The 24,590-nt window shown below is 49.4% G+C and overlaps 2 protein-coding genes across 5 annotated transcripts in view; one reads left to right on the top strand and one right to left on the bottom strand.

The window, feature by feature from the left end:
- The window catches only part of ABCC6 (ATP binding cassette subfamily C member 6), a 53,244-nt gene extending 47,964 nt beyond the window's left edge, over nt 1–5,280 (top strand). For all 3 annotated transcript variants that reach the window (XM_045204647.2, XM_045204645.2, XM_024571501.3), the window contains exon 31: nt 99–5,280. In XM_045204647.2, coding sequence (XP_045060582.2) covers nt 99–207 — 109 coding nt within the window. In that variant the 3' untranslated portion in view covers nt 208–5,280. The remainder of the gene's footprint in view (nt 1–98) is intronic.
- Nucleotides 5,281–5,431: 151 nt separating this feature from the next.
- Nucleotides 5,432–24,590, bottom strand: part of ABCC1 (ATP binding cassette subfamily C member 1 (ABCC1 blood group)) — a 137,290-nt gene continuing 118,131 nt past the window's right edge. For both annotated transcript variants that reach the window (XM_053929491.1, XM_053929494.1), the window contains 9 exons: nt 23,002–23,312; nt 19,255–19,454; nt 17,927–18,053; nt 16,557–16,658; nt 14,211–14,357; nt 10,062–10,220; nt 9,174–9,340; nt 7,671–7,865; nt 5,432–7,089 (listed from right to left, as the gene is read on the bottom strand). In XM_053929491.1, coding sequence (XP_053785466.1) covers nt 6,981–7,089; nt 7,671–7,865; nt 9,174–9,340; nt 10,062–10,220; nt 14,211–14,357; nt 16,557–16,658; nt 17,927–18,053; nt 19,255–19,454; nt 23,002–23,312 — 1,517 coding nt within the window. In that variant the 3' untranslated portion in view covers nt 5,432–6,980. The remainder of the gene's footprint in view (nt 7,090–7,670; nt 7,866–9,173; nt 9,341–10,061; nt 10,221–14,210; nt 14,358–16,556; nt 16,659–17,926; nt 18,054–19,254; nt 19,455–23,001; nt 23,313–24,590) is intronic.

Below are 24,590 nucleotides of genomic sequence, written 5' to 3'. Positions count from 1 at the left end.
AAGGCCAGGCTCCTGGGGAGCAAACCTCGGAGCAGGCATGCTGGGCTCTCAGAGCGACGGAGTGCCCAGGGTGTGTCCTATCTCCCTCTCCCCTGCAGGGTGCTGGTCATGGACAAGGGGCAGGTGGCGGAGAGTGGCAGCCCCGCCCAGCTGCTGGCCCAGAAGGGCCTGTTTTACAGGCTGGCACAGGAGTCAGGCCTGGTCTGAGCCAGACCCCTCAGCCCTCCTGCCACACCAAACCTGGAGAGATGTGCGATGCCCTGGAGATACGAGTGACCTGGGGGTCATCAGTGGTGCTGTGGTTGTTGGGTCTACACCCTTCTCTGCTCTCTGGGGTAGAGGGTGGGAAAGGCAGGAAAGTGGATGCTCAATCATCACAGACCCGGGAGGATGCAGCAGCCCCCAAGGCTGGCCTGACCAGAGCCCATCCAGCCTTGTCCATCCTGGAGCCAAAGTGGACAGCGGCTCTCAGCCCTGGCTGCCCACTGGACTCACCCGCAGACCACAGGACCTGCCCATACCCAGGCTTCACCGCGGACCGATGAAATTGTTATCCTTGGGGCTGGGGCAAGGCTGTGTGTACTTTTCCAAATTAACCCTCACTTTGAGATGACTGACTGCAGACTGACAAGCAGTTGTAAGAAATAATCCACAGAATGCCTGTGTACCCTTTCCCTGTTCCCCCAAAAGCAACACCTTGCAAAACGCTAGTATGATGTCACTCCAGGATGTGGACACTGGTACGGTGCACCGATCTTGCTCAGATTTCCCATTTCACTTGTACTTGTGTGTGTGACTTCTGCACAGTTGTGTCACATGTATAGGCTGCGTTCACCACAGCTGGGATGCTGAACGCTTCCATCACCACGAGGACCCCTGGGCTTGCTATTTTGTCACCGCAACCCCTCCCTCCCACCCCACAACCCCTGACAAGTTCCCTCTTTCCGTGTACCGTGTATTTTTAGAGCTCCCCGTGTGATTCCAACATGCCCTGGGACTGAACTCCATGCCTCCTGCTGCTCCTCCCACCCTTGCATGTGAGCCCCAAGGGGCATCTTGCTCGAATTGGACACACAAGCCACAACCCACACCACGAACGGGTCCCTCCAGGCACAAAGACACAGCAGCGCGCAGGTTCTGTTACCAAGGGGAGAGGGGAGGAGCCGGGACTTGGCCCCCACCGGAAGAATCTGCTCAAGACTTGGCACGTATCATGCATTTGTTTGTTAAAGACCAAGTTCTGGCTTCTCCAGGGAGCCCCAGAAGCAATCAGAACACCCAGGGCGTTTCTGTTCACATGTCTGCTCCCGAGGGGGCCGTGTGGGAGATGCTGTTGGAGGTCAGAGGTCAGGGGTGGTGAAGGTCCCTCGCTTGCTTCTATGCAGGACAGCGCACAGCACGCCCATCCAGTCCCATTTCTGACAGCGGTCACAATTCTAATGCGAGGCTCATCAAACTGGCCTCAGGCACCAGGACAGGAACTAAAGTCTAAAGTACCCGAGACACCCCAGGTCCTTCAAGGACACCCTGCTGTTGCTACAGGGATGAAGTGAGTGAATACGTGGAAACGTGTTCAGAGCGTAGGTGGCACTAAGTAAGTGCTCAACAACCATGTGCTATTGTCACTGCTGTGGCGTTTGCGAGCCTCTGCGGGCAGCAGAGAGAAGCGTGTGCACCGGGATTTCTCTAACCGTCACTAGCTACACGCAGGGTAGGCGGTTCTGTTGTGGGGCCGTCCCGTGCACGGCAGGGTGTTTAGCAGCGTCTCTGGCCCCCACCCTCTGGACACCAGTAGTGCCCTTACCTCCAGTCGTGTACAAACACGTCTCCAGACCCTGCCAAATCACCTGTTGAGTCGCTGGGCTGACGTGATCCACTGCCATCGATAACCCACTGATGCTCGGGTGACGGCTGCGTTGGTCAGGAGGGGCCTGGGGACCCCCACCTGCCTGCCAGGACAGCCTGCTCTGCCTCGGTCAGGTCACAGGGACCTTCTAGTGGAATGTCCTGACACAGGTGTTCAGCCCAGAGAATCTAGATTTAATTGCAGCTTCTACCTCCCTTTGCCAAGATATGGCCAGAAGCACATTTTGATGACCTCGAATTCGGGCAGGGCACCTGCATGCCTTGCTGGTCCCCCGTCATGACTACAAAGTGCTGGCCCCACCATTACTAGCTCCATTTGCAGATGAGGAAACTGAGGCTCAGAAGGTTGATGTGACCTGCCAAGGTCACCCAGTTAGTAAGTGGCAGAGTGGGGATCTCTATCTAACACCAAAGTCCCATTCATCCCATGGGGGTTGTCTGTCCAATTTGGAGGCAGAAAGCAGGACCAGACACTTCTCGTTTCTCTGTCGGGAGCTGAGCCACCCGACATCCCGGCAGAGACCACAGGCAAAGGCGGCAGCAGCTGCATATTTGGCACACTCACTTGGGATCGCTCCAGGGTCACAAATGCCTACTTTCACGGAGGGAGGTGGTTTGCCAGGGAGCAGTGTGGGCTGCAGGAACCAGCGCCCATGAGAGCCTGCTAACAAGGCTGCTGTTGGCCCACACCAATGCTCCTGGGAGACCAGCCTGCACGCCATCCAGGCCATTAATCCCCCGGCTGTGGGCTCCTGCCAGCAGGCTGGCAAGTGAGACACAAATCCAGAAAAGCCACACACAGACCTCCCTGGTCAGTGCCTCTCAGTAGGTCCTTAACCTCACCCGTGTCCCACTGGTCACTGTGAACCCGCACAAAGCCCTGCTCTACGTGCCTTCAGAAGGAGGGCAGTCTGTCATTCTGCACACCACTAGGAGGCTTTGGTGAGGACGTGCTATCATCGGGCCCCTTTCGCAGAGAAAGCTGAGGGGTTAAGGAGGGACTGAGCCAGGTGGCCCGGCTTGAGTACCCGTCCCAACCACTGGGCCATGCTGCCTCTCACACACCTTTTCAGTTCTAAAACACCAGCTCACTGATAAAGATGGAATTTTCTAGAACCCCATCAGAAGAGAATGACTCCCACAACTTGCTGAGGCAGGGGATTTGTGCATTCTCCCCAGCACCGGGCCCAGTGCAGAGCATGCAGGAGGACTCAATAAATGCCCATTGCTCGACTAAATGAATGAAAGGATGGCTAGATGGTCAAAATCACGAGTGACTGAATGGCATCGCCACATCCGAAGGTGCCCTGAGGGCAGGACATGGTGCTGCACGCTTTCCCCAGATCTGGGCGCTTTCATCCTCACCACTACCTGGCCAGGTGAATGCAATGGTCTCACTCACACCAGTGAGGAAGCTGCTGCTCCTCAAAGTCAAGTTCTACAGCCCCAGGGACATCACTCTTGGCCAAGGCCTGGCACAGAGGGCTCAGTCCTGGACCGGAAAGTGCAGTCACGAGCACTTGCTATGTGCCTCTGCTCCGGAGTGCAGATCTGGGAAAGAATAAACAGATTCAGGCCCTTCTCTCACAGAGCTGCCATCGTCAAATAGAGAATGGAGCAAGCAAAGCTGACATCTGGGGCAGAAGGAGGCCCCAAGGCAGGACTGCGCCCCACATGTTAGGAGAATAGCAGAGAGATGTGTGTGGCTGGATTGGCCTAAGTGGTGGCCAGTGGGGCCAGCTGAGGGCAGAGGTCGCAGGAAGCAGGTTGTGCAGGGCCTGAGACCAGACTAGCCGCTGCCCCGAGATGAGGACCACAGGAGGGTTGTGAGGTATGCTTTCACAACATCACTACGGCTGCTGGGTGAACAGACTGCGTGTGGGGGGAGGGGCTCGCCAGCGGCAGGGGCAGGAGACCACTGAGCTGGCCATCGTAGGCACAGAAGAGACAACTGATGTGTTGGCACCAGCATGGCAGCAATGGGAGGAATGAGAGGTCGTCAGATCCTGTATGTTTTGTCTGATTCTGGAAGAAAGAAGGGGCAAGCAGCTCAACACTGGGAAGCATCAGGCCAGGTTCCCCATGCCAGTCTGGCCCTGAGAACCCCTTCCCAAGGGAAAGCTGTGCAAAGTGCTGAGCCCAGGGCCTGACATTTAGGCACACAGCAAAGCTTAACCCTCCTTGTCTGCCCATGGTACTAAAGGACTTACCTGGAGGAGCAGGTGTAAAGGTTCCCACCCAACCCAACCTCAGTGCCTCTAGCTCCACCCTCTTCAGGGTTAATGATGCACCCTGCCTCCTTTCACAAAGCAGACTGAACTTGAACCCAGTCCCAGGATCTCTCCCGAGTACTCGGATGAACCACAACACACCCACGGGAACACACCAGGTTACTCACTGTTAGGGATCTGGATATTAATACTCAGGGTCAGCCGCTGAGGCAGAAATACACCTCACATTCAAAACTGATTCCACGTGGCCATCCAAGTACCGCTCACTAATGGCAGTAATCTCGCCAGCTTTTCCCTCCTCCTCCACCCCAGCGCCTTCACACTCCTATCCCTAATGCAAAGCAACAACCTCCGATCTGGGACAGCTGTGCTGCAGGGAATATGGCACTAGGATGCTCCATCTGCACATGAACTTGGCGCATGGTTTTGGGGTTCAGCAGAAATGGCATGCTCCCCCAGTACAGGCACTCCTTACTATCCAGACTCACCCAATTCAAACTAAGAAACCCAACACCCCAGTCTCACTACCTTACTATCCAAAATTAAGAAACCACATGGATTGCTCTTGCTTATGCACCCCTACATTTCCCAGCTTCCTCTGTGGTTTGCTATGGCCAATAGGCTGCTAGTAGAATTGAGTTCACTTCAGGTGTGAGACACTTAAGAGTGGGTATGAGTCATCCCCATGTGCCCTTCCCCTGCTGTGGTGCAATGCTCTTGAGAGGCAATGTTGTCAGGCCAGGAGTCTGGACCTCTCAGTCACCGCACGGAAGGCGGGGACCCCGCAGAGGCACCCAACCTGACCCTCATCAAGAAATGCATGAGCAAGAAATAAAACCCTCGCATTCATTTCCCAAGAGTTCATGGCTACAGCTTGGCCTAGCCTAGCCTAATGCAAAGGGATTTTGAAAGGCAATTTTGGCCACACAACTTTTGCTTTGCCAGCGTCTTAGACTCCGATATGGGCCACAGGTGTCACACAATCACACCATCTTCACCACAACCTCATCATGCAGGTACAATCAGCTCCATTTTACAGATGAGGCAACTGAGGCACAGTGACTAAGTGACTTGCCCAGGGTCACACAGCCAGCAAATGACAAGGGCAGGACGGACTCAAGCCAGGTCCACCCGACCCCAGAACCCAGGCTCTCCGCCATGCCATGCTGACTCCCCACTAAACCCCGCCCCGTTCTTAACCTTCTGACAAGAGCTCCCACTAGTGATGACACGTGTGCCCAAAGGTCAGGACGGAGGCAGACAGGTACCCGTGGTGCCTCCCAGAGGAGGTGGCCGAAGCCTGAGCTAATGTCCCAAAGAAAATGGAATCATCATTTAGAAAGAAATAAAATATTTTTTTTTACTGCAAATTGCTTGTAAATATTCTCCTTTCCAGTGTAAGTCGTTACAAAAAGATTCCCAAGAAAAACTTGGTTTATCTAATGTGAAAGAATGGTATAACTTACAAAAAATAAATATATATTTCCACCTAAAGGAAGAAAGATGCTTCTCTGGGCTTGAAGTCAGCGACGTCATTCATAGCAAGTCTGACTCTTGGGGCTCAGTGACCTCTCTCTGCTTTTTGGGTCTTCCTTTGGTCTCCAGTTGTGAGGCCTGAAGGACAGGCCTTGAAGGTCTTCACTCCTGTTTGCTTCCAGGAACACGCAGACCAACTGTCAACGGCCGGGCCAACCTGGCTATTCCCGGGGAGTGTTCCCTCCGGCCCAACACTTCCTCCTAAGAAATTAAAGTCGAGAGGTTTTTTTTTTCCCGGGAGTAATAAAGAAAAAGAAATCATTGATATTTGTGAGTGAGTTCTTTTCCTATCCTGGAAGACACGCAATAACTAGATGCAGGTTCTCTACACTGCCACTTTTGAGAGCTGCCCAGAGGCCACAGGTGAGAAACTGAAACCTATCACCAGGGAGAAGACTCAGCAGAGCTCTTTTCGGTACCAACTGGCCATGCTTGGAAGTGCCCAGTGCTCTCGACTTTGAATGCCTCATAACCACGAGCAGACCTCTTTCAGGTGCCTAGAGGTAAACCCATCATGACAATGGGTAAACAGAGGCAGGAGGAAAAGCAAAGACAAGACTGAAGTGGGTGAGGAGGTGAGCAACCAATCTGGGAAGTCAGCACTGAGGGAGGAGCCCCCAGCCCTGGAGTTCCAGGTCCAGGCCCCCTGTCAGTGAGGAGTGTGTGGGCAACGAGGATGCCCCCGGTCTGTGAAGCAGGTCTCTATGCGGGCAGTGCTGGGACGTTGGTTCCCCGTGTCTGAGCACCAGGAAGACCAGAGGGTTGGTCAGAGGGGTGTCCATGGCCCTCAGGACACTGCCTGAGGGTGAGGACGATCTTCACCAGGCCCCTCACCTCCAAGCTGCAGACCCAAGGAAACGAAGCATTCTGGGCGGACTAGATGAGGATGGCCGAGGTGCCGGGACAGTAGCCGGAGGCCGAGTACTTAGAACTCCAGACTTTGGCTGTAGAGATTTGAGGCAGTTGGCTGGATTTGGTCACTAGCATATTTCACGCAACCAATTTCTCCAGAAGTCTGGCTGCCAGAGCTTCCCTGCAGAGCACCAACAGCAAGAGCAAACATTCCCAGGGGTGCGAGAACACGTGTGCATCTTATAGGGTAACAGAGGCAAGGGTGTGCGTGTTTTTGGTGGGCTGCGTCTCTGTGTCTCTCCTGTTTGTTCACAGCCAATTCCAGGCAGTGACCAGATGGTGGCTTCTTTGTGAGTGTTGATTTTGATTTCGGGATTTGGTTTCTTTTCTTTTTGGTTTCAGTATATGGGAGGCGTGAGTTCCCAAGGAGGCTGACTCATCCTGGACACTGGCACGTGGGCCTGCAGGTCAAACCAGATGCACTGGCTCCAGGGCTCACACCAAGCCAGCATCTTTGACCATGCTGTAAAATAACCCTCTCTGCTGCAGGAGGTCAGAGGGGGTGCCGCACTCTCGGATTTCTCCTCTGTCCAGAACGATCACCCTGCATGGGGAGGAGACGCAGACATGAGTGGTAGGGAAGGGGTTGGCATCTCATGTCCCCGAGAGCCCACCTAGGCAAGTCCCTGCTTTCGGCCAGTCCCCTAATACCTTCTGCTGGGACTGTTGCAGTAGCTCTCCGACTGGTTACCCATTCTCAATCCCTACTTCTAGTCACTGTCGAAGTCCCGCAATGCTACACATGGTACTCTCCATCACCTTCTCTATTTCCTTCTCAGCATAATTTGCTTTTATCTGTTGCTGTGTTTATTATTTGTCTCTGCACCCAGCCCCCAACTAATTTATAAGGTCCCTTAGGCAGGTTCCTTACCTGACAACTTCCTGCTGAGTCCCCAGTACTTGAAAGAAGGCCAGCTTTGTAGCAGGCACTTCCATACGTGTTGAGTGAATAAATAATTGAATGGTACCAAAAATACCTGTTAGTACCAGGGATAAAGAGAGGTTTCCTGGGGCTGTCACTAGGCATAAGGATAGTGTTGAATGAATGAATGAATGAATGAATGAGTGAGTGAGTGAATGAGGTGAACACTGAGGCCTGGAGGCCTTCTGTGCCAGGGGCTTCACCTTGTGTAGTCCATGATGGTATTGAGACGGTGAGCGATGGTGAGGACAGTACAATCGTCGAACTGTGTCCGGATGGTGGACTGAATGAGGTCATCTGTTTCTAGGTCCACGGCCGCTGTAGCCTCATCCAACACAAGGATCTTTGTCTTCCTCAGCAGGGCACGGGCCAAGCAAACAAGCTGGCGCTGCCCAATACTTGTCCAGGAGAAAAAGACCAGGAGACAGAATGTCAAAACCACCCCTGACCCTGAGCCCTGGCCTGAGCTGGGAGAAGGGAGAAAAGACACTTGGTGTTCCTTAGACGAGGAGAATACAAGGGGGGCCCCCAAAAACCCGGAATTATCTTCTGGAGGGTGGGTCCCTTGTAGTACAGGCTTCCCCTGCTAGGTGCGTGTTCTAGGAACCCGTCTGTATCAGTGTACCAGCTGGTGTTGTTGTGAGGGGTTGTGTTGGGCTTCAGTGAATTTTTTTGAGGACTCTTTCAACCCATTTGCCCATTTCATGGTGGGTGACTTAGGAGCACACCTGCCCACACTGCTGAGTGCTCAGCAGTTTCTGACCGAAGACGGCATGACCCCTGTGCCCTGCCCTCCCTTGCACCAGATCTCAACCAAGCAATGTTTTCATTTCCCCAGAAAAAAAAATCCTCAAAGGGAAACGTTTTGCAGATGTGGAAGAGGTGAAACAAAAAAAGGCAGAAGCACAAAAAGGCATCAAAATCGACAAATTCAAAAACTGTTCTGAGCAGTGGAAAAAGCATCTTGACAGGTACATTGCATCAAATGGAGAGTACTTTGAAGGTGACTGAAGTTACAACATGTAAGAATAAATACACAGTTTTTTAATAAATAAACTCCAGGGTTTTTTTGGTCTCCCCTTGTATGTCCACTCCCACCCCTGAGCCTATGGCAGACACCACTAGTCAATCAGAATGTTTTGCCTGTTAAGCAAACTCCAAATCATTCTCAGACACAGGGCTCAGAGCAATATCCAAAATACTTGACCAGTTCGGCGTGGGCGGTGTGACAGACAGCAAAAGGGGCCCATATCCAGGCCCTCACAACAGAGTCGGGACTCAACCACGTGCCTAGCTTTGGCCAGTGGGGTGCTGGCAAGCATAAGGCCGGCAGAAGTTGACAAGGAATGCACGCCAGGGTTTACACACGCATGCACCTCGGTGTCACCATGACAGCATGCCAGGGCTGGACTGCTGGAGGAGGAGGAACACATGGAGCAGACCACAGCTGCCCCACTGGAGGACAACAAGATTAGCCACAGCAGTGGACCCCCAGCAACGGACCCCCAGCTGCATGAGCCCAGCCATGAAACCTGACTGAAACCCACTCTACAGATACAAACTGAGGCTCCAAGAAACAAAAGGCTTGTCTGTGGCTGAGCTGGGACTCAAACCTAGATCTAACACAGATGCAAAAGGACAGACTCTTCAAACAACCTGGCTGAGGTGAAGCTGAGGAGACCCCGCCCTGCCCCCCACCAACCTACCTCAGGTTCTCCCCACCCTCCGCGCACTCGTGGTTCAGCTTATCAGGAAGAGCTGATACAAAGTTCTTCAGGTGAGCCAGCTCCAGTGACGTCCAGACTTCTTCATCCGAGTACTGGCTGAATGGGTCCAGGTTCATGCGCAGAGAACCCGAAAACAAAACGGGGTCCTGTTCAGAGAGAAGACAGCAGGTGGCATGTGAGGCTCACGTCAAGCTGGACAGGGCTGGGGCAAAGAGGAGAGGCACAGAAAGCTCCTGCCAGAATTGTTCAAGACGGGGCTGCAGAGTTCCTCAGAGTCACTATTTCTGGAGCTATTAATAATGGAAAAAATCTGGAAAATTCCGGGTTAAGTGAAATAAAACAGATTACTTTTTTTTTGCAAGAGTTCCTGGAGCCTTCAATATGCTAATGTGTCAGGAACCTTTCAGAAAGAAGGTGCAATATGGGTAATTCTTAATCATTAAGTACTGTGGACTCCTCCCCATCCCCTGTCCAAAAAAAATCTTAGAAGAAATTTTAGGGAAAATAACACTAAAAGGCAACATATTAGGGAATCACCACCTTCGGAAATCAGTCTAGAAAATTCTCATTTCTCGTTTAGCTCCTGGAAGGGTCAGAGATTCTTATCCTGACTGAGGGCCAGCAGACAAGCCAGTGTCTTGGCGGATCCCGTTAGGTGCTCAGGAAACTGCCGGCTGGGCGGCAGAAGTGAAGGGATGGTACCTGGCTACTTCCCACTGTTATTTATATGCTAAGAGGGGATTTAGTGGAGAAGAAACAGGGTAATTTTGATAAAAGTAATAAAGTAGGAGCAATTTAAAATTGTACATTGAAAATACACATTCACTACTTTCAGTGGGACCTGGCACAGCCGTGGCCCCAGCCCACCTGGGGGATGATGGTGATCTTGAAGCGCAGATCGTGCAGGCCAATCTTGGCGATGTTGACATTGTCGATGATAATCTCTCCCTCAGCAGACTCATTGATCCGAAACAAGCCCAGGGTCAGGGACGACTTCCCAGCTCCTGTCCGCCCCACGATGCCAACCTGTGGGACAGGAAGGGCCCAGTGTGAGGTGGGAATGCTGCTCTCTGGGGGACACCTCCTGCTCCAGAATGTCCTCGCTTCAGGTTCTGCCCCGGAGCAGTTCAGTGATCTGGTCAACCCAAACTCCGTCATACCCCCTCTCACCACTTCCTAGAGACACCCCTTTAGGGGCTGTTTGGCCAGAGGCCAAGAAGGACTCTCTTCTCTTTACTCTTCATATAAGTTAAAATTATAATTAGCTCTTTTTGTAAGCGACTAGAGACCTCCAAAGACCTAGGCATCAGGCAGGAGGGATTTTAAATAAGGCCCTATTATTTTCAACTCAAGATAATATTAAGTAATAATCAGGTATTCCCCTCACATTTTTTTTTCCCATTTCTTTGATGGTGAGTTTTCCATCCTGAGCAGCTGATAGCTCAAAGATTCAAGGAGATCCCCCTGCCCACCCCTCCTCCCCATCCCAGCTGCGTGAGCCCTCAGGGGTTACAGATGTGACCTGGTCTCCACCAGCCCTCTCTGGAGGGAACTGGGCTCCCATGTCATGGTCAATGATTAATGTTCCTGACATTCAAATACAACTCCCCTTCCACCTGGACTCTGAGAAGTGGGCTTCCTCTCCCCACTAACAGCAATGTCACAGAGCAGAGTCTCATGGTACGACAGAAAACCATAAAGCCTCAGTGAGAACACCACCCACCTGTTCTTCCCCTCAGTATACGTTACAGAATTATCTCATGGGATCAGGACATTCTGAGCCTGCTGGAAGGGGCGGTTTAACAAGTCCGTGTGTTCAGAGATGAAAGCAGCACTGTCCCCTGGAAAGTGGCCAGGAGGAACTATGCTCTAATAATTCCTGAGGAGAGTCTGAGGGTCTCAGGGGAAGGACGTCTTCCAGGAACAGCTTGAGACCAAGGGTATGTTCCAAATTTTGACAATCTCACATGTCCCTTGAGTCATCCCTAGCAGTGATGGTGTCATCTTTCTATCCTAGAGACCCCAAACTCAAAGCCCACAGGGTCCAGATAGGCACCTGAATGGAGTGGAGGGCAGGGACAAGGTGAATAGGGAAACTCACATCTTGTCTAGCAAGAGCCAGGTGGGGAGACTTTTGGTCAAGATGGCAACATAGGTAAACACAGCTTGCCTCCTCACACAACCACATCAGAACTACAACTCAATTACAGAACCACCATCACTCAGAACTGGCAGAAATCAAGTTGAATGGAAGTCTGACAACTATGGAATTAACCACATCCATCCAGACAGGTAGGAGGGGCAGAGACATCGAACGGGCTAGTCCCACGTACATGTGTAGTGGATAAAAATTTGGGAGGGATATCTCAGGAGTGAGGATTTCCAGACCCACACCAGATCACCCAGCCCAGGGCTCCAGTCCCAGGAAGATAAGTCCCTATAACTTGTGGCTGTAATAACCAGCAAGAATTGAGTCAGTAGAAGAAACCACTGGAATCCCATGTGGTTTCTCTTCAAGAACCCACACACAAACTTACTTGGACTCACTCCCTCTGAGCTCCAGTATCAGGGTAGCAGCGTGAAAGGCACCAGTGACATACAGGGAGAAAGAGAAGTATCTGGCATCAAGACAAGAGCTGGGGGAGAGCTTTCTCCCAGACAGAAAGGCAAGAAGAGCCACAGAGCCAGCAGGCAGGTGCCATATCTGAGATTCTATCAACCTGGCTAACATAGTCTGCCCCATCCAAGAGAACCCCTGAGGCTCTATCCCAACCAACTTATGGCTGTTAACAGTAGCTTTTCCATATGAAGGGCTGGTCTTGGCTCATGCTTCACAACTTCCTAATTCCTTTCAAGCAAGCAACAGCTGGCCTCAGTGAGCCCCCAGCTCCTGTACCTCTTGCTAAGTGGCCCTAGGCCCAGTACTAGCAGCAACCAGCCTAGATTCACAGGTTGGCTTTGCCTGGGAATCCCAGACCCAGAAAAAATAGCAGCAGTCTCACATTGCTTTATAGCTCATGTAGGTTGGCCCTGGGCAGAGCACAGATAGGGGCTGACCTTGGCCTGCACCACCCAGGAAACCCCAGGACATGCGCAGCCAGTGGACAGTTACAGACCACGTCAGAGTACCAACACCCTGCCCCTGCACAGCTGATTCTCCACGGAGGGAGGAGCTTGGTGGTCTGTGGTCCCAGCCAGTCCTTGAAGCTGACTGACCCGGGTAAATCCCTCCCATTGACCTGCTAACAACAATCAAGGCTCAACCACAAGAGGAGGGTGTACTCAGCCCACATGAAGGGTGTACCTTGAGTACCCAGTTTGGGTAATAGGGGAGGCTATGCCATCAGACCCTACAGGACACCTACTACATTAGGCCACACTACCAAGTCATGGAGTCACAGCAGCTTTACCTAATACACAGAAACAAACACAGGGAGGCTACAAAATGAGGAGACAAAGAAACATGGCCCAAATGAAAGAACAGATTGAAACTCCAGAAAAAGAAATAAACAAAATGGAGATAAGTAATCTATCAGATGCAGAGTTCAAAACACTGGTTATAAGGCTGCTCAAGGAACTCAGTGAGGTCCTCAACAGCACAAAAAAGATCCAGTCAGAAATGGAGTCAACATTAATTGAAATAAAAAAGAATTTACAGAGAAACAACAGTACAGTGAATGAAGCTGAGAATCAAATCAATGATTTGGAATATAAGGAAGCAAAAAAACAACCAATCACAACAACAAGAAGAAAAAAGAATCCAAAAAAATGAGAAATGAGGATAGTGTAAGCAGCCTCTGGGACAACTTCAAGAGGTCCAACATTCGCCTCATAGGGGTGCCAGAAGGAGAAGAGAAAGAGCAAGAAATTGGAAATCTATTTGAAAAAATAATGAAAGAACTTCCCTAATTTGGTGAAAGAAATAAGACATGCAAGTCCAGGAAGCACAGAGTCCCCAACAAGATGGATACAAAGAGGCCCACTCCAAGACACATCGTAATTAAAATGTGAAAGTTTAAAAGATAAAGAGAGAATCTTAAAAGCAGCAAGAGAAAAGCAGATAATTGCCTACAAAGGAGTTCCCATAAGACTGTCAGCTGATTTCTCAAAAGAAACTTTGCAGGCTGGAAGGGATTGGCAAGAAATATTCAAAGTCATGAAAAGCAGGGACCTACAGCCAAGATTGCTCTACCCAGCAAAGCTATCATTTAGAATCAAAAGGCAGACAAAGAGCTTCCCAAACAAGAAAAATCTAAATGAGTTCACCATCACCAAACCATTATTACTTGAAATGTTAAAGGAACTTGTTTAAGAAAAAGATTAATACTATGAACAATAAAATGGCAATAAATACATACCTGTCAACAATTCAATCTAAAAAACTAAGCAAACAAGAACAGAAACAGAATCATGGATAGTGTTTTGATGGTTGCCAGATGGGAGGGGAGTGTAGGGGAATAGGTGAAGAGGTGAGGGGATTAATAAGTACACATTGGTAGTTACAGAATAGGCATGGGGATGTAAAGTACAGTACAGGAAATGGAGTAGCCAAGGAACTTATACGCGTGACCCATGAACATGAACACTGGTGTGGGGATTGCCTGGGGTGGGGATGGGGGTTGCTGGGTGGAGGGGGACAAAGGGGGAAAAGTTGGGAGAACTGTAATTACAAAAAAACAGAAGAGCCAGGTGGGGTATATGAGCTCAGTGTTGCCAGATGTGATCTTTCAAGAAAAGCAGAAAATAGATATTTTATTGAGAAAAGTTCAAGATTTTTCAATATTTGCAATTTATTCAGATTTTTTTCAAAACCTATCTGTGGGCCATATTTGGCTCTCAGGCTACCAGTATGCAACCACATCAGACACTGAGTGGCTTTTACTTCCCCTCCAAAAGAAGGCCACTCCACCCCATGGTATGGAGCTCTGATGGACCTGGGGAATGACAGCTGGTTTCATCTGCCTGGTCATAACCTGTGCCCAGTTGTGAACGGGTGGGAGAACAATGTGCACCCACCTTTTCCCCTCCATCGATGGTGATGTTGATGTGCTTGAGAACCATGTCCAGGTCCTCTCGGTAACGCAGGCTGTAGTCCCGGAATTCCACTCTGCCCACCTCGGGCCAGGTGCTGGACGGAGCCATCTCCTCGATCCTCCAGGGAGCCTGCAATGGGCGGTGGGGGGCAGGAGAGGGGGACAAATAAAGAATCTGAGGTCCATCTCATGGGCCCCATGGCTCTGTATGGGCTGGACTCCACGACCCCTCTGACCTTACCTCCCTCTCATTCACTCTGCTCCCCACAATGACTTTAGGGTGATTCCTCCAGGCCTTTGTACTTGCAGCTTCCTCTGCGTGGAACACTCTTTCCCAAGCCCCGTATTCAGCCTGCTCCCCCACATCCTGCAGATCTCAGGTCAATTCGGACCACCCTCCTAGCCCTGTGCCCATCTTTCTTCTCCCCTGCTCCACTCTCCAGACCACCCATCTCTCTTCTCCCCTGCTTCCTTCTCCTTCAGGGCCCTTGCTGTTGTAGGTGTGCATCTGTTTGTTCTGTCAGCCATGCCCACCGGAGTATCCACTCTGTGAGGACAGGTTCTTTTATTGTTTGTCCATTGTTACATCCCAGGGCCCAGGGCACACAGTAGGCAATAAATAAATATTTATGGACTGAATCACAGCGGTCTTCTCTGAACAGACACGAGGTTGACTGACTGCCTTGTAGGTCTGGAATGCAACATGAACGTGGCAGCTACCACTTAAACATCACTCCATCATATTACCTCACTTAATTCTCATTAGAGCCTGGTACGTGGGGTCCTTCCATCACCCGTTTACACATGAGGAAACGGAGACACAGAATATAGGATAATAACCTGCCCCGGGTCACACAGCCCCTACTTCTGAAACCTTTCTCAGTCCAGTTCAGCGCTTCCTTAGATTTACAAGTGGACATGCTCCAGGCCAGCCTCAGGGCCGTCGCAGGGGAAAGAGAGGAATGGAGAGAACGAAGGAGAACTTCATCCTTTCTCCCCTGTAATATTCTTGTATCGATTTTTTTTACAACAAGCACATTTCCCTTTTACAATTTATGTGTGTAAGTGAAAGGGACATGCTGTAAAAGCACAGGAGGGATTGGAGAAGTAGATGGGACTTTCCAACTATAAATATCTATTATACATAATATATAATATATAAGCAATAAATAAGTATATATCTCAATAGTGGTAAGATTCTGGGTGATCTTTACTTCCTCTTGTATTTTTCACATATACTTATTCTAAAAATGTAGCACTAAATAAAAAAATAAAAAGTAAAATATTTTTGTAAAATAAATTGAATTTCACAGTTTAAGTGGATGACTCCTTGACATGTGAATTATATCTTAAAGCTGTTATTAAAATTCAATGTAGGGAGGGAAACTCCTTGGTGTAATACACTCTTATTTCCACAGGGGTCGCTCACACCATTCTGGCTGATGCTCTCTGATGAAATGGGACCTGGGTCACCATTTCAGAGCATTAAAGGACTGGGGCCATTGGTCACTTTTGCAAATCCTTTAAGGTGGAGTTTAACTGGAGCAGCCTCGGTCTCATTCCCAAGGGACATTCTCTTGGGAGGCAGTGTGGCACAGTGGCACAGACCCGACTCCTAAATCCTGGGTCTGCCATTTACTTCCCCCCACGTGATCTTAGGCAAGTATTAGTAACTAAACCTCTCTGTCTCTCAGTTTCCTCCCCTGTAAAGTGGGAATAATAACAGAATGTGAGTTATAAGACTGTACAGAGAACACATAGATCACGGGAAATGTTTAGGACAGGGCCTGGCACCTCCATAAGGGCACGAGACATGTCCCTATTATTATTATTGCTGGCCATGGAGGTGGTGGTGGGGCTGCTGCTGTTGGTGGTGGTGTGGAGACGGAAAGAGGCAGCTATTAGGGGCAACATGGCACTGGAGTCTGGAGACTTGGGTCCCACCGACTGCACATAACCTTGAATCAGCCATCGTCTCTCCCTAGGCTACCTTTTCTCCATCTAGAAACAGTACAGTCCAGGTTTCCCCAAACTTGGGTCAATTCCTTACCGCTTTCGTGATTTTTATAATATCCATGTACTGATTCTGGCTATTGACTTTGAATACTTTTAATCACCTTATTTGTCCTTAACGTCAAAACTTATTAAAAGAAGAACATAGTCTCATTTCCCATATCAAGTCCCCCATAAAGATACGTAACAAGTAACATTAAGTTTGTCAGACAGAGGTTGCCTGTTGCAGGCATGCATGGTTTGGCTCAGAGAGTTCTTTTGGGTAAAGCCACACTGAAGATCAAGGTCCAGAGGTAAGGGCAGGGGCTTGTTCTACCTCCTTTTCGGTTTCTGAATACTCCTTGAGTCTCTCCACAGCCACAATGTTGGTCTCCATTTCTGACGACATCCGAACAAGCCAGTTCAAGTAGGTGGTAACCTGCGAGTGGAAGAGTCACATGGAGCTTCCAGAGCAGGGATACCCACCCCCTGCGCCATGGACCAGTAGTGGTCTCTGGCCTGTTAGGAACTGGGCCTCACAGCAGGAGGTGAGCGGCGGTTGAGCGAGTGAAGCTTCATCTGTATGTACAGCTGCTCCCCATCACTCACGTTACCACCTGAGCTCCACCTCCGGTTACATCAGCAGGGGCATTAGATTCTCAAAGGAACTTGAACCCTACTGTGAACTGCACATGTGAGGGATCTAGGTTGCGTGCTCCTCATGAGAATCTACTGCCTGGTGATCTGAGGTGGAGCTGAGGCGGTGGCGCTAGCGCTGGGGAGCGGCTGCAAATACAGATTGTCATTAGCGAAGAGGCGTGACTGCACAGAGACCATGATAAATCAACTGTTTGCAGACTCATATCCAAACCCTGTCAGTGAGTGGCAAGTGACAAGTAAGCTGCATCTGGCGTCAGGCTTTAAGTCAGAATCTGACACTTATTTTAGTCCACGTGTGGACCACCCATTATTTTATTTACCGCGTCTGCCTGCACCTCTTTCCTGCACGGTGCACTTGTCTCAGTCACAGTTTTGGTAAGTCCACATGCTAACACTAGCATGTGGTGGGTGGCATAATTAGTTCATTACATGTTACAATGTAACAGTAACAGAAATAAAGTGCACAATAAGTGTAATGCACTCGAATCATCCCCAAACCATCCCCTCCGCCCCCTGTCCACGGAAAAATTGTCTTCCACAAAACCAGACCCTGGTGCCAAAAAGTTGGGGACTGCTGTTCTAGAGTGAGCTTGAGTTGCTTATTTTAATGAATTGTGAGTTGTGAAATATTCCAGAGAAGAAAGGTGTAGGAATCAGCAACCCCACACAGAGCCTTCAGCAGACTTGCTGCACAGCATCTCTTAAACACATTTCAAAATCACCCACGGGCCACACTGGTAGCCAGAAAGGAAATGAGAAAGTATTTTTAACTAGAAAATAATAGGAAAAAAGAATGTATCAAAATTTGGGAGATGCAGTTAAAGCAGTGCTTTGAGGGGAATTTATAGTATTAAGAGCATTTCCCTTGTAGTTGGAGGGGTCCAGGCCGCGTGTCTAATTTCTCTCCTGCCCCAGCCAGTCACTGGGATCTACACCTGCTCCTCAAACTCCACGCAGCCCCTTCCTCTCCCACACTCCCACTAACCAAGGACAACTGGCTTTCCCATGAAAAGAAACAGAAAATCCAACAAGAGCCTCCCCTCTTACCTGCAACGAGTACGACACGGAGAGGCCCACCAAGCCGGCGCTGAGGCTGTGCCGGGAGATCACTGCGAACAGGGCTGCAAACAGAACGATGCAGTTGCCCACACACTCCAGCCGCACAGCCAGCCACCTGCATGAGACACACAGGCAGAGAGGTGGACAGGCGCACACATCCCCACAGTCAGCTTTTCAGAGACTTGGTTTCCAGTTCTGGGGGTTGGGGGGGGGGGGAGGAGGCACTTGGCTAACTGACACAATCCCTTTAAAATACAGCCATGTGTGCATTTTTATAAAAAGATGTCCTGAACAATTAATAAATACTAAGAAGTCGTCAACTGTAAGAGGCACCACTGATTTAAAATACCTTCTCTTGGCAAGGAAGGATAGCAGTGAGAAAAAAAATACTATTTTCAACGTAACTATTTTCAATACTATTTTCAAGCGTTCCCAGACCCAGATCATCCTTATCTCAGAAACATTAAAATGTACTATTTTACCTCTTAAAATATAAACAGATATTTTGACAGTTTAAAGATAACCTCTAGAAGGTATCAACACAGCATTAGGAATATTATTTTAATGTTTCAAAGTGGAAAGCACTCCAGGGAGACGGTTTAACCTGTTTCCACTGCAGCCCTTACAATCCGCGTGACCGGTCTTCACGGGGGTGAGTGGCTCACGCAGACAGACCCACATTCTGGCAAACTCCCTAAAATCCTGCAGGGGAAGGCAAGGTCGCCAGTAACTCATGGTCTCCCACCCAGTCTCCCACTATAGTTTTTTTTCTGTACGAGGGGCTACCCCTTCCCCAGCATTTTCTGCCTCACATTTCAAAAAATCTATCGGGATGCAAGCGAGGGGAATATTTTAGGGATATATCAGACACTTTTCTAAATTCAGTCAATAATTAGCAAACTTCTTTTCCTTTTTTTGATTAATGCTATTCATTCTTGATGCCCCCAATGGCAATTTCACATAGTTCAACCTAATATTAATTTCCTTCTGATCACATCTGGGGGGTGCAGTTCAGGGGTGATTACTCTTCAGCTGGGAACTACGGTAGGAAAACAGTCAACAGCTGAATCTGCCCATCACTGAGGATCGTGTATTTCCAGGATGACAGTGAAAGAGCAGGCTCTGCAGTACTTTCTGGCTGCAGAGCTCTCTGCCCCTGCACTTCACTGCCCGAGGAGCGCTAGATGATCAGGGTGCCCTTGTCTGCTTGTAATGGTCAGTCTGTCCTTGCCAAGTCAAACCATTCTCTCCGGGAGGGTCTGAGTCTGGCTTCACACCCTTCTCCATGAACTACGGTGGCTTCTCAGTAGGCCCACCTGTTGGCCACGATGCTGGGGTAATAGGCCTTCTGGTTCTCATCCACCTTCAGGTCACTCTGGTGGATGAAGCGCTCCTGTTCCGCAAAGGCCCGGATGACACTGACCCCCAGCAAGGTCTCGTTGAAGTGCGAGTAAACCGGGGAGCGGCTGACTGATTCCAGGCGCTTCAGCTGCCGCGAGGAGGCCACGTAGAACCTCTGGGAGAACAGAATGGACAGGGGAGTTAGCAGAGCTGCCCTCTTCCTAGCTTCCCAGGGCTGGGCTGGAGGAAGTCTGGATGTGAATGATGATGGGAGGCAAAATGCTGGAGTTGGGCTGCCTTTAACAGGTGTCTCCACTCACCTGGTGACCGCAGGCACAGTACCAATGATGATGGCAATGATGACAATAATGCTAACACCTACACACTGCGGTCACCTCCTCTCACTGGCTTTCTTTCTAAGCATCCTGGATGGAAACCGTTCTAAAGTGTTTCACCTGCTCAACTGACTCTACTTGTCAGATCTTCAGAATTTTATTCCCTATAAAAATCTAACCTGAGACAAAATGTTTTTTTAAAAGATTTACTTATTTTTAGAGAAGGGAAGGGAAGGAGAAACAGGGAGAGGAACATCAATGTGAAGTGAAAACATAGATCGGGCACCTCCCACATGAGCCCTGACGGGGACCGAATCCACAACCCGGGCACGTGCCCTGACTGGGAATCAAACCGCCGACCCTTCGCCTTGCAGGACGACACCCAACCCACTGAACCACACCAGTCAGGGCTGAGACAAATTTTTGTTAAGGAATAATGTGATAAAAAAAAATATTAGCTTCCATTTGAAACTCTATTCCAGAGATACAATCCACACTCTGGACTTGCCTTACTCTTCAGACACCAAGACAGCACCTGGTGCTCGTGAATGAAAACGGCCCCTCCACGGGCACCTGCCCGGGCCGGCAGTGCGCCCAAGGCTCGATGCTGAGACATACCGGCCAGTGGAGGCCACACAATTCCATAAGGCACAAACTCCAGCAACACGGAAGCCCCTCAGAATTCCGCATCACCTTACCTCATACATTACCGCTTTATTAAAAATGACTTGTTTTTAAATTATAACAGTAAAGAATATCCATTTTTAAAATGTTGAGGGTAGGAGATATAGACAGGGAGAGTAAATAAATACTATATTAAGTACATATCCTGAGACAAATAAGCATGATTCAAATTTCAGTGTATAATATAGCCTTTCAGATCTTTCCCCAAAAGAATGCATATATACATATCCCCATACATACAGGGATGGGCCACCAAAACCAAAACCAAAACCAAAACCGAAACCAAAACCAAAACCAAAAAAACCCCAGAAGTATCTTCTGGAGGGCAGGCCCCTTGTCGTACAGGCTTCCCCAACTAGGTGAGCCCATCTGCATCAGTGTCCCCGCTGGTGGTGTGAGGGGCTGCATTCAGCTTCAGTGAATTTTTTGGAAGATTCAGCACATTTGCTTATTTCATGATGGGTGACTTACGAGCCGGCCTGCCCACATCCCGCTGAGTATTAAGCAGTTTTTGACCAAAAATGGCAACACCTCTGTGCCCCACCCGCCCTATTCACCCGACTTCACCCCGATGTTTTTGTCTGTTTCCCTGGATGAAAAAAGTTCTCAAAGAGAAACATTTTGCAGATATGAAAGTGGTGAAACTAAAAAATGGCAGAAGCACTAAAAGGCATCAAAATTGACAAATTCAAAAACTGTTCTGAGCAGTGGAAAAATGTCTCAATAGGTATACTGCATCAAATGGAGAGTACTTTGAAGGTGACTGAAGTTTAAACATGTAAGAATAAATACTCAATTTTTTAATAAATAAATTCTGGGTTTTTCTGGGTTCCGCCTTGTACATGTGTCTAAAAGCCACTTTTTAACGGAGATGTAACACATCATTTATTCATACTGGCACACCCACTACCTGATCAAAACCTAGGACATTTCGGCACCCCAGAAATCCTCTCACAGCCCCCTGGAGCCAGTGTTCTGACTTCTCTGAACCACACAGTATGTACTCTTGAGTCCCGCTTCTTTCAATCACTACAGCAAGTCTCTGCAAGATTCATCCCTGCTCTGTGCAGCAGGAGTGCCTTTCTTCTTATTGCTGAGTCACTTCCACTGTGTAAACAGACCACACCGTACTTACTCATTCTTCTGTAAGGGGCATTTCGGTTGTGTCTAGTTTGGGGTTTTTATGAGTCAAGATGCTAAGATCATTTTAGCATAGTTTTGGGTTTGTTTTTTTTTTTTTTTTGGCAAGATGCGTTCTCTCATTTCTTTTGCATATAAATTCAGGAGTGAGAGGGCTGAGTTATAGGGTAAGTATATATTTAGCTAAAAGCCATTAAAAAAAAACTTCTGTCGTAATCCCAACCCTTAGGCAATGTTTCATTTTGGCCTCCTTTCTCAGTCCTGCCCACGCACGTTATGCACTTCGTCTTAGTTAAAATGACGGCAACACACAACATGATCCTTTGCTAAATTCACTTCCTTTGTGGTTTAGAAATAAAGCTGGTGGTGTTGCAACAGTGTCTTCCTTCTGATCCCCATCAAAGAGGTACGTATGAGTCTGTCATGGAATCACTCCACGGTTTGCTCACGGTCCTGCTTACTAGAGATATTTGAGCTGCTTCAACTGTTGAATTTGGTCTATTTTGTTCTTTTGAATTGGGTCTTTCAGGAAAATTTCCAGCCAGGGTATGACCATGGGTGACATTTTTGGTAAATGTAGTCAGATGATTTTCCAACGCTGGCACCAAGTTGAAGCGAATACAGGGAGGGTTGGGGAACTGGACCTGTTCTGCCTGATTCCACCCTTGTTCACACTCATCAGTCACTGGGCCCCTGTGTGGTAGGGCCCAGGGGCTGGGCTGAGTGGCCCAAGGCCTCCCGGGGGGACCCTATATGAGCAGGCCCTAGGTGAGCTGAGGCACAGAGCACTTCACAATTTCTTACCCTTATTTTGTGTTGCAGTCATTACGCTCCATCTAAACTACTGTCCCCACCAGCAACCGTGCTGCAGCTCACCCTTTAGGGGAAAGAGGGACCAGCAGCCTCGGGTTACCAGCACAAGCTTTGGAATCAGAGACGTGAGCTCACACTGCCAGCTCTGCCGTTAGGGCCTCGACAAGCTCGTCTGTCAACTGCAAACACTATCTGTGCTGCCGGGGCCTAAGAGCCACAGGGATGCTGACTCAGCTGCCGTGCGCTCCCTGCCCTGTTCCCCTTCCTCAGCCCTGTTTTCTGAAATACAGATGAAAAGCAGTCTGGGGTATTAACAAACTCATGGAACTGCCCTACCAGCCCTGAGTGGCCCACCTCAATATTTCTATTACACGAGAGAAAAACAAACTCCTACCTTATTTAAGCTGATCTTATTTGGGTCTCAATTATCTGCAGGGAGCTTAGGAACTAAAGAATTTCATAAAATTCTTAAGGAAATTTCAATAATAAAAGCATCTTTACAACTATAGCTTTTTTTCTTTTATAAATCACAGCTACAAAAATAAAACTTGTTAGAGAAAAAGTACATTTGGTTACGCAAGCTAAAAACGATCAACTGAGGTACTCAGAACTGACAACAAATCCAGTGCCGCCAGCAAACCCTCAACGGCTCCACACTGGGGAACCGGCACCATGAAGTGAGCCCTGCGCCCACGTGGGAGCACAATACACAGGAGGGCTCCTTCTGGACACCGGGAGCCCACCTCTTACCTGGACAAAGAAGTAGATGAGGCCCAGGGGCGGGATGATGACAGCAGCGATGGGAGTAGCCAGTAGGATGATGATGCAGGCGCCAATGACATTGAACATGGAGCCCATGAACATCTTGATGACCTGCGGGATCATGGAGTCCACTGTGTCCAACTCCTTGGAGAAGCGGTTCACCAGGTTCCCACTGGGCGTCCGCTCGAAGAAGCTCATGGGTGAGCGCAGGACATTGTGCAGCAGGTCCAGGTGCAGGTGGCGGGAGGCGAAGATGCCCCCGATGGACAACGCCATGGAGTAGCCAAACACCGCAATACCTACAAACACACTTGTGTCAAAGTCCACACTGGGAGAGGGGCCGAGCTGCGGGCTGGCATGAGTGGCCCCGCGACTGTATGGATGAAGCAGGGCTTGGCCCTCAGCTTATAGTAATAATAACAGTAGTGGCTATTATTTATTGAGCACTTACTATACGCTAAGCACTGTACTGGAGTTTTACATATATCTAATCATTATGACAACTCTGTAGAAATTAGATTACTACACACTTCATAGATGAGGACACTGAAGCTCAGGTGATTTCCGTCACCCCCAATATTCTCAGCCAATCAGCAGCAGAGATGGGGTTCCACTCCAGGCAGCCTGCTCCAGGTCCCGCTCTCCATCGGTAGGTCTGCTACTCTAGAGCAGCCCAGTGCGATGGAGCCTTCTGTGATGGCGGACGCAGTCTCTGTCTGCACTGTCCAAGGCAGCTGCCATGAACCACGTGTGGCTGCTGAGTACATGAAATGTGGCTATTGCAACAGAACTGCATTTTTACTTTTATTTAATTTAAATGAATGGAAGCTCAAATAGCCACCCGTGGCCATTGACCACCATTACAGGACAGCACAGCTCTAGAACAGCCACTGCTGCTGTGTGAGCCCAGGGAAACATCACACCCTCTCTGTGCCCCACCTCCCATCAATTATAATTTGGAGTCCATAGTCATTTGCCCTATAAGGGCGGTATAGGAACTGAGAAATTTAAGACATCCGTGTCTGCACTTCTGGGTTTTTCCCAAAGCCATCCCCTAGAGTTCAGGAGGCATTTGTGGCTCCTCCAAACAACCCACAGATTGGCGCCCGTCCTTTGCAGAGAGGTGATTTCACAGGGATAGAGAGGCTTGTATCCTCGCCTCCTTAATCAAGGAAGAAACCCAGCAGGAGGGGCTAAAGTGACAGGCTCTGGAGCCAACACTGTCAAATCTTGTCTCTGTCACCTACCGGGGGTGGGACCCTCCACAAGTCACTTAACCTCTCTCTGAGCCTCAGTTTCCCCATCTGTAACATGGGAACAATACTTATAGCACTGTCAAATGTTAGGGGTCTACCCAGCCATGTGCCCGGTGCACAGAAAGTGCTCAAAAATGTCAAATACGCACACACTTACTGCATATAACGTGTGCCATGGACACTGAAAGCACACGTGCACACACCAACGCACAACTTGATGGGCACAAAAACACGTAGCTGCTGTACTGGGTGGCGTGGTGCTTACGAGCGTGGGCTGCAAGCCAGACTGCTTCGCTCACAGCCAGCTCTGCCGCATACCAG

This window comes from Desmodus rotundus, chromosome 1 (assembly GCF_022682495.2).
Source record: "Desmodus rotundus isolate HL8 chromosome 1, HLdesRot8A.1, whole genome shotgun sequence".
NCBI classification, from domain to species: Eukaryota; Metazoa; Chordata; class Mammalia; order Chiroptera; family Phyllostomidae; genus Desmodus; species Desmodus rotundus.
This window is presented reverse-complemented; position numbering and strand designations above follow the sequence as displayed.